This window comes from Parasteatoda tepidariorum, chromosome 10 (assembly GCF_043381705.1).
Source record: "Parasteatoda tepidariorum isolate YZ-2023 chromosome 10, CAS_Ptep_4.0, whole genome shotgun sequence".
In the NCBI taxonomy this organism is placed as follows: domain Eukaryota; kingdom Metazoa; phylum Arthropoda; class Arachnida; order Araneae; family Theridiidae; genus Parasteatoda; species Parasteatoda tepidariorum.
The window spans coordinates 55,746,168-55,756,926 of record NC_092213.1 but is presented as its reverse complement, the minus strand read 5'-3'; the positions used below and the strand labels follow the sequence as shown (position 1 = coordinate 55,756,926).

At 28.5% G+C, this 10,759-nt stretch overlaps 2 protein-coding genes across 2 annotated transcripts in view; both read left to right on the top strand.

Annotated features, from left to right (window-relative positions):
- LOC107439475 (uncharacterized) overlaps positions 1-10,759 on the top strand; it is a gene marked incomplete in the record, with an annotated part of 14,675 nt that overhangs the window by 2,180 nt on the left and 1,736 nt on the right. The window contains 1 exon segment of the mRNA XM_043045860.2: positions 2,698-3,482. Coding sequence (XP_042901794.2) covers positions 2,698-3,482 — 785 coding nt within the window.
- On the top strand, positions 3,786-6,114 carry LOC107439476 (speckle-type POZ protein B; the record flags this gene model as incomplete). Its single annotated transcript, XM_016052100.4, is given in 1 exon segment — positions 3,786-6,114. A coding segment is annotated over 1 exon segment (882 nt). The 5' UTR covers positions 3,786-5,213.

The window sequence follows — 10,759 nt, the reverse complement described above, 5'->3', positions numbered from 1 at the left end:
TTTTTGTCAAATTTTTGTGTGTATATATATATATATATATATATTTCATTATTTGCTAAATAAATTTTGTAATTAGTTTAAGAGATTTTAATAACTGATTTAAATTCTTAAGACAACTCAAGAACACATTTCAAATGGGTTTAACGTGTAGGGCGTGAAGCGAGCATTATTTGCAAAGCAAACAGTGCAAAATTGCTGCAAACAGGGGTCGGAGATCAATATTCCAATTTTAAGACGAAAACAATTTATTCCCAACTTCCTTTGAGCTATAACTACAGTTGTACAAATTTCTTTTATTATTATTTTATTTGTAATTGGTTTAATACGCAATGCTTATCATAGAAAACAAAACATGATGATTTATCATTTTTTGGTCAATGCATTCAATTTATAATTATCAAATTTGTAGGTTTATCATTAGAAAATTAGGGAAAAAAACCCTTTTCAGTAAGCAGACCTGAAAAATTATTATCCTATAAAAAGTATAAATTTACATGTCTTATATTCATTATTAAAATCAACTTAAACCTGTTTCAGAATTATGGCATATTTTTTTAATATTGCGAATGTTTTTCTCTTTTTTAAAAAAAAAATTTGCAAGTTATTTCCTCTTTCCACGTTGAACATTTAATGTGCAATTTAATATTAAGTCTTACCTTTTTATATTTATGTAACATGTTATTATGGAAGCAGCATCATTTTAAAATGTTTCTATGTTTAATTTCAAAGGAAACAAAAGCAGATAAAAATTAAAAAAGAAAAAAAAAGGAAACTGAAGTATCAGCTTAAAACTCTGAAACTAAAAAAAAAATGTTTCCTTATAGTTTTAAGAGTAGCTTTGTACTTTTTTCTTTACATTTGCATTACCATATTCAAATTAAACCATTTCATATTGGTTATTCCTTGATAGTTTAAATGTAATTATTTATTTAGTTTTGCTTAAATCAGTTCTCACATATGTATTGAATTGAGAAAACTACGTGAAACGTACGTAAGTTATATCGTAAAGTTTTGATTCTTAAAAGAGATAGATTAGCTATTCTTCGAAACATTTAATATTGAGAAAACTTTTTTTTTCTAGGCTTAAAAAAATCTTATCTAAAAGTATTTTACTAGCAGACATTCTTTTTAATTGCCTATGAAACGTGTCTCATATATACATAAATTGCCTTTAATTTCGAAATAAAAGCTATTTTGATTTCGCTATAATTTTTTTGAAAATATACAAATAAGCTGTTGAAAATCTGCATAATACCCAAGCCATGGGAAAAATCTTATGTATGAACCTATTCTTAGAGTCCTTTCGAGTCATAGTCCGGTTGCAAATTTTAAAAATATTACTTATACAGACTTATTACATGGTCTAATATCTGTCGTTTACATGATCTTTTTATATGGTATTATTTTATTTATTTATTTATTTATTTGGTGTCGAGGTGTTCCCTCTGTTCTAACGAGAACTCTACGTATTTTAATCATATCTTGTTGTGTTCCCGTTTTCAGGACAAACGCTTCTCTGATGCTGACTACTTTATTGTTACTGAACTGCAAAGAAATGCTCGCGACGAGTTATTATTTGACTCTTCTCAATAGACGTAGGAAATAAAAGAATGCAAAAATGAAATTCCGAATTAATTTTTACTGCCATGCTATTTTTCATCAAGAAAATTATATTCAAATCCTTGATTCTGATAGTAAGACTGATCGTAGAGACACGGTTCCCAGTAGGGCCCCGAAGTCACGTATCACTGGCTGCTGTCAAAATGAGGGTGATTGAACAATGATCAGTCTTTGTAGGGACCGAGGGTGTGAGGTATCGGTTCCCTGTAAACTATTCTACAGTAAAGTGCTCGACTTCGTGCGCAAGTCACTCGGCTACCAAATCAGGGAAGCCATTCCCTCAACAGAGAATCAAAATTGTGATGACATGTCTTTGGATCATCCTCAAGGATGTTTCCCAGATCATCGCCAAAGTTCCATTGTACAACTCTAGTGCGAAGTAAATAAAGTACCTACCGACTTACCTTAATTCTTTTGTTCGGAAAACAATATTTTTTAATATTTGGCCTTTTAACATACAAGTTAATTATCCTATTTTTTTCCCTCTTCGATATGAACTGATTATAAGAAAGGAAGTTTACCACTTACTCTTTTTTTTTATCTTGCTCCATTTAGAATGACGTAACTTATTTTTACGATTAAAATAAGATAAGTTTTAGTTATCAGCTGAAACGAAATGAATAAGGCTCAGGCTGTTGAAATACGGGGAAGCTAATTCTACATGGAATATCACAGCTATTGGGTGTACTGTTAAGTTTTAAAATACTTCAATGTTTTATACGAGAAATCAGATCAGTTTAATACCACTGTAATGAGTTTCGCGCAATATTACAGGCGAGGGAAGAAAAAAGGAAGGAGCCCTAATATAAATAATCGTGATTATGAGGATCATGATTATTGGAACTCTCCTACTTCTTTAACTTCTGAGGAACCCACTTGTGGAAAGGGTTCATTGAAATATCATCCCTCACTAGATGATTGGGAAAATACTGAGGAGAGCTCATGGAGATCACGTTCTGATAATTTGAAAAATTCTGAAGGATGGAGATCTTCAGAAGATTGGGGAGATTTGGAGGAAAGAAGATCTCCAGAAAATTGGGGAGATTTGAAGGAATGGGGATCCCCTGGTGATGATCTGGAAAATTCGGAAGAATGCTCATCGAAGTCCACTACTGAGAATAATTCTGCATTTTCTGATGATTTCCGATCTATTGAGGAATTAACAAATATAAATAAATCTGGCGATTTTAAAAATACATTCAATCAATCTCAATCTGAAGTAAGTCAGGAGGCTGATTCTGAAAATGAAAAGGATATCACGAATAAAGTTAGCAATATTAATTTCAGCAAAGAAATTGAAACAATATACGATACCTCAATCAACTTGTCTTCCGATTTCCTTTCCGCTTTACAAAAGAACTCGTTCACTGATGTTTCAATTAAATGTGGCGACTACGTCCAGCAAGTTCACAAATTCGTTCTTGCAGCCAGATCTCCAGTTTTTGAAGCCATGTTTACCACTCCGATGGAGGAAAGTGAGAAAGGTGTTGTGACCATAAGCGATATTGATGCCTCTGTTCTGGATGATTTGTTAGCTTTCATCTACGGTGCTCAAGTCAAAAATATAACTCTGACAAAAGCGTGTGATTTATTGTACGTTGCAGAAAAATATCAAGTCAAAGGGTTAAAAGACATTTGCACCGACTACCTTAGATCTTGTCTGTCAATTCCTAATGCGATTCAAATATTGCAGTTTGCTGACTTATATGATGAAGAATTGAAAAAGGATGTCCTAAACTATGTCTGTGAGAATTTCTCTGCTCTAAAAACTACTGAAGAGTGGAAGACATTGCAGACTCAAAAGCCAAACTTATCCATAGAAGTGTATTCAGTAGTTGTGGAGAAACACGAGGCACTGTTAGGTTCGTATCAAATCTAATAGGATTTAAGAAAAATAAATTTTATTGTCTTCCTCATCTTTAATTGGAAAAATTATTTTATTAATCCCTTTATGCGCAAAGTAGGAGTGGTTTAAAAAATATTTTAACAAATAATTAAAAAAAATTTATTGAGAAACGAAAAAAGAAGGGTTTCATTCAATAAACTTTCACAAGTTATAGTAATATTTTTAAGTAAATATCAAGCAGAACATAATAAATTGATACATAAAATAGCTAATATTTTTAATGAAATTTTTTTATTTTTTCTGGAATATTAAACTATTTTTAAAGTTCAATTAAGATATTCTGTATGCTAAAATAAATATAAAGTTGGACTTACTTTATAATATTATTGATTATTTTTTTCCAAAACACCCTTGAAGCATAAAACTTTAAACTTCAAATAAAATTAAAATAAGGGAAAATTTGAATAAAGCTGTTAAAATAATTCAATAATACGTGACAGTATATTTTCTACCTACAAAAAATACAAGAAATTATATCAAAATACTTTCAACTGACTAAAATAATTCAGCTTTTAATGAAATAAAATTTTATTATTAAAATGAGATTGAAATAATAAAATTTAAATGCTAAAATTTTTCCAAATTAAACACTTTTGAGTTAATTCTTAAGTTAGGCTACTTTGTAAAACAAAAATTAAAGTTGACATATACTTACTTCATTTCAAACTTGGAACAATAATGGCTGTACTGCCCCTAGTCCTAGAAATACTCAAACTTTCGAGTAGGTAACTTAATAACATATTTATAATGTTATAATAATAATAATGCACGTTAAATGTCAAACAATTTCAAAACGTTTATCAGCGAAAAAATATCGTGCTACCAATAAAGAAAGTTAGACAGAAAATATCAATCAAAATTAAATTGATTGTGTCGGCGAAATTGTTGTTCAACGAAATAGTCGAATCGGCGAAATGAGTCGTTGGCGAAGTGATTGTATCGAAAAAATGATAGTGAATAGTCGGTGAAGTGATTGTCAATGATATGAACCAGAACCATTTTTACCCCTGTCTCATCCTTCTCACAGTTAATTATGGTTTTAAATAGTAACTTACTTTTAACTTACATTTATATGGTCGTCAATACTTTACTTTTGCCTCTCCTTTGCATTTTTTACTAGTTAATCATTGTGATAAATCAATTAACTTTGAATGAACTAAGTTCTTAACTTACATTAATACGATTGTTAAAAAAAATTTTGTCTCCTGTTTTTCTTTACGCTGAATCATGATGATAAATCAAGTAACAGTAAACTACTTTTAACTTATGTTGATATGATCATTAAAAAAATTTTTATTAACCTATTCTTATTTTTCACAGTTAATTACAATGATGTGAACATATATAACTGTAAACTATTTTCATCCATTTTTATTTTGGTCGTTAAGAATTTATTTTATATATTATGAACTCAAAAAGTGAGCATTTAATTTAGAGTAAGAACATTACATGTCAAGTTATTTTCAAACAAAATAAACATTTTAGTTTCATTTCTAACTTTCGATCGGCCTTTTCATTCCTTAAACATTACAAGCAGGAAGTGCTTGTGATTATCGCTGATAATGCAATGTTTTCCCAGAAAGAGAAGATAAAAAAAAAACGTGATAAGAACATACAAACTCAAAGTTCGAGAGCTTTCAAATCATACTGCTTCTTTGAATGATGTAGACGTTGCCATTTTTCTGATATGCTCAAAAAAATCAACATAATGGAAAAAAGAATTCGTAAAAACATTCAAAAAGAATTTCGTAAAATTGTAAAAAATATTACAGGCGAAAGTTCGCAAGATCATCAAGATATTAACAAACCTCCTGAACCGGAAATTAATGCGGTGGAGGCAATATCTGTAGGGATTCTATCGGAAATCTCACAATGCATACCTCAAAATAACACGGAAAGTATAATAACTGACCTCAGAAGTGGGGACAGTGTCACTTCCCTAGATGAGGTAGGGAAATCAGGATCTAGTAGTGTCCAACAGCAAGCAAATGATGATTCCATTACTTACGATCCAATGGAAGATTTATCGAAAAATTTTCATTCCATTCTTGAAAAGGAATACTTCACTGATGTCACTATTAAATCCGGTGCTGATGTACTGAAAGCTCATAAGATTGTTCTATGCGCAAGATCTCCCGTTTTTGAAGCGATGTTTACCAATCCCATGCAAGAAAGCGAAGATGGTGTTGTGGTCATTGAAGACATAGAACCACAGGTGCTCCGTGATTTGCTAGATTTTGTTTACAGTGGTCACTTGAATCTGAATGACTTAACTGTGTCCAAGGCTTGTGAGTTGCTATATGCTGCAGAAAAATATCAGATTCGAACATTGAAACAGCTGTGTGTTAACCATTTGCGTTCAAATTTATCGGTGGAAAATGCATTTCAGATATTAGAATGTTCTAATCTTTATGATGGACAACTGAGATCACATACATTGAAGTATATAAGTGAACAGTTCCCGGTAATTGAAAAAACGGAGGAGTGGAAAACTGTGCAGCTTAAAAATCCTAATTTGGCTTTAGAAGTCTACTCTACGGTTGTAAAGGCACTACAAGGAAAAAGCTAGAATTTTAAGTGTTTTAACACTATTTAAACTGAAGTAAAAAATAACATTTGAAATTGTTACGTCATAAAGAAACAAATAATATCGCTCGTGCTAACTTTAGAATTTTTAACGTTTATAATTTTGTGTATTTAAAACAGTAAATGACAAAACAAACCGTGGACGAATCAATTATTGGTAAGTACGTAATGCATATTTTAAAAGTAATTGCTGCATTTATAAGTTTTTTCTGCTAATATTCATAGTATTTAATATTTTCATTTAAGTAATATTTTCTTTTAGTTATTATTTCAGTTATTTTATTTTATTAATTTTTATTTTAGTTATTTTATACTAACAGTATTTTAAGTTTTTTCGGTTAATGTTCATAGTATTTTAAATCATATTTTAAATAGGCAATAAAGTATTTTTTTTCCAGCTTAAAAACATTCTTTTTAGAACTACTTTATAATATTTATTGATTAAATGCATTTAATATTGCAACTTAGCATAATTATTATTAATACTCTTAATGTTTTTGCTGTTTTTGTTCACATATAGAGGGGGTAGGATTAACTTGCATGCTTACAGCACTATAGTTTTAATTATTAAAATATTACAACCAGACTTTCAAATAAACATGAATACATTACTATCTGTGAGCCTTTTAGAAACTTTGAAAGTGACCATCTTAATTCAGAGCTATAAATGTGTCCTAAAATGTTCTACTGTAGGTCGTAATTTGCCAATTGTTATTTTATTCTATTCCTTGCTCAAGAATTTTTGTTGTGATGCCAAAATTATTTGAAGTTTAATTCAAACCCTTCTCTCCAAGATAAACGGAATGATAATATCTATTGGATTCAAATCTAGTGAGTAAGGTGGATAATCTAGTGATATAAGAAAGTCAGGAAAATACAAAATGCGCCTTGCATCATTCTCGAATGCTATGCACCTGTACGATAAAGTAGAATCTTGTTGGAATGTTCATTTTCAGCTTTCAAGGAACTAGGTCGCCAAAGAAGAATAAAAACTTTTGAAATGTATTTGTGATACAAAAATATTTAGTCTTAAACTTTGTCTAAGCTATCTCTTGTTACTCTGTAATTAATGTTAATAATGAGAAGATATATAAAAAGCAATCGCAAACTTTACACCTGATTTTTCATCCTTACTGATTATCCTTATCTACAATCAAAATGTATCAGCATTTTTAAATGAAAATAAAATGATATCATTCATCATTATTAAATCCTTTAACAATTGTCACCCTGTGATTAGTGTTGATAATGAGACAATGTGTTTAGAAAAATCCCAAACATCACATCCTCTTTTTCATTAATACTAATTAGTCTTTCACATATATGATTTAAATTAATCAAAATTTTCAGATGAAAATGCAGTTATATCCTTAAACGATTATTTCTTGATGCTATATCATTAATATTAATGATAAAACGATATGTAAAAAGCAATTGTAAACTTTACACCTTACGTTGCATTATTAATTATTAGCCTTGTGCATCTGCAATTAAAATTTATAACGATTTTAAATGAAAGTAAAACGATACATTTTAACGATTTTTGAATATTTTATTAAATATCCTTTAATGATTATTTCTACCCTGCCTGTAATTAATGTTAATGAAACAATACTGATCCTCATTGCTGACTAGCTTAATGTACCTGTAATTAAAATTTACCTGCATTTTTAAATTAAAGTAGTTACAGCTCTTTTATAGATACGACTGAAATTATGTAATTATTTATTAAATTCCTCGAAAAAATTATTTTCTGTCTTTTGAAATTGTTATTTTTTGGTATATAATGTCAATTTTGATGTTATTTAAGCACCTTACTTTAAGAGCGTTCACCCATTAACATAATAGAAGGTAATAACCAGTCAATTTCGAGAAAAACCAATTTGAAAATTCAAGCATGTATCAAATACTAGTTAAAATCTCCATTTCTGTAATTGCGCAGAGGTCTTGCGGCGATAAGTATGCCTAAGCACATGCTAGATGCTCAAATCGTAAGCAGTGAAAGTTTTTTTTTTGTTTACCAACAGTTTAAATACAATTTAATTTTATTTATTACACTTTTCACGATATTAGATATTTCTTGTTATTTAGTTTGTAGAAATAATTTAATATTTGAATAAAATAGTAATGATAAAAATAATGATATTAATAAATAGTGCTTATGTATTGCTAGATTCTTACAATTAATTTTATAGTCTATATTTTTGTGAATAATAATCAAAATTATAATCATCATGGAAAAATTGAAAACACAAAATTATTTGAAATCTATCACAATTAATAAAGGATTGTTTGCATAAAATACGTTTTTGAAGCTGATTTCCTGAAAAACATGCTTCATTAATATTCAAAAAGATCTCGAAAGATTTTGAAAGTTTTATGTCGAAAAGTGGAATAGGCAGACCTAGAGTGGTATTTAGTCTAATTCTGAATTTGTTTCTGGTGCATAAATTAGCTGAAAATGAATAAAATAAGCTGAATTATAGTTGTCGTAAAAGAACTGTTATGAAATTTGAAAACAGTAATCGGAGAAACATGATTCGTTATTCTTGAATTTGGTCATTTTATATTAAATTGAAAACCTCGCCTAGAAATGTTGATGCAATAAACAAGTTTTGCTATGTCTTTTTTCACTGCATATTTACTTCAATAATTTTATAAAAATAACACAAATAGTAAATAAATTACGGGACCCTAGGGTTCCTCGGAAAACCATTTGGGAACTACTGCACTGAAACCACTGCAACATTATGGAAGTGAAGATTTAACTAGAAGGTAAATTAGGCATACATTTTAAAATGCATTTTTCTCAGAATTGTCAGGCAATTACGTTTTATTATTTTAAGGAGTTACGTTTTATTATTAAAGAGTTACGTTAATTACGTTTTATTATTTTACCCTTAAGATATTCTAATAATATACCAATTTTCTTTCCAAAGTTAATCAGAAACTACATCCATAATATCAAATCCGTGTCAATATAATAAAATAAAAATTTTAGAAAAAATTACCAATTTTCTTTCCTAAGTTAATCAGAAACTACATCCATAATATCAAATCTGTGACAGTATAATAAAATAATAATTTCAGAAAAAATTAGTAATTTTCTTTCCTAAGTTAATCAGAAACTACATCCGTAATATCAAATCTGTGACAATATAATAAAATAAAAATTTTAGAAAAATTAGTAATTTTCTTTCCTAAGTTAATCAGAAACTATGTCCATAATATCAAATCTGTGACAATATAATAAAATAAAAATTTTAGAAAAAATTAGTAATTTTATTTCCTAAGTTAATCAGTAACTACATCCATAATATCAGATCTGTGACAATATAATAAAAAAAAAGTTTGGAAAAATAATTATGTTTGATGAATTTATTTAATGTTCGAAAAATATTTTTCAATTCATAAACAATGCAGAAACTAAAATAAAAAATGATTTATTTAAAATTCCTGGAAAAACATTCTCTGAATTGTACTGCCACCTTGAAAATATATTTTCCATTTACTCATTGTTTAATTCTCGCCAATATACTTAATAAAAAAAAATTCCTAGAAAAACACGAGTTGATTAAAGAAAGTACACATTTTACAGCTTTTAGTTCCTCTTTTACAATGTTTTAATATAGCTTTATTTACTTTTAATTATCGCATCATAATTACATTTAAATATATTTTCAAAGCACCCGACGCCAAAAAAGTGAAACAAAATATCGTGACTCTTTTTGGCGGCTTTGTGTTCGTTTCTCACCTAGAGATGACGCTTATAAATAACACATCTGTCTCCTTCTTGGTTTGCTGACCGATGATTAATGGAAACTGGTTGTGGCAAATGAAAATAATCATCTTTCATTTAACCTCAAGTTCATTCAATTCTGTACTTTCAATATTTTCTTTTACTCTATGAATAGCTAAAGGTGGAGTATTGTGCTGTCTCTAAACTTTTATTTATTTATTTGGATAATAGTTTATGCTTAAAAAGGAAACCAAAAATTATTATTTTAAGGGATTTGTACGAAGGTTTTTTTTCGCCTATGGAAATCTTGAAAAAAAAGCCAAAGTTTAAGCGTTTATAACTCAGCTGTAATTTTTAAATGCTATCATGCTATTTTGCTATTATGCCATAAAGAATTTTGTGGGCATCGGGGCAAACAAGTTGTTTATTCAAATAACTTTCAACATATATTCATTATTTTTTATTATTTTATTTAATTACAGTCGCAAAATTGTGAATTGTAAGGTAAACAAATTTTTACATTACTTAAAAGAATGTAATTATAATGAATGCAATGAAAGAAATTTTTACATTACTTAAAAGAATAATAATAAAGAATGTAATGAAAAAGAAATTTTTACATTAATTAAAAGAATGTAATATCGAATAGCTTCTGACACATCAAACTTTAAAATTAGATTTCTTGACTTGTTTGTTAGGAATAAATTTTAAAACGATAAATAATTGTGCTTATTAATATCAAATAACTTGTTTTACCTACTTAAGTTACTTTCTAAACCTGAAATTGAATTACCACCCAAAGTAAACTTTTTAAGCAGTTTTAATCTTAAAATTCCCATATAGAACTCGTATAGGATATCATTCTTTCTTAGCTAACAGAAGTAAGCCTTATTTATATATATATATAT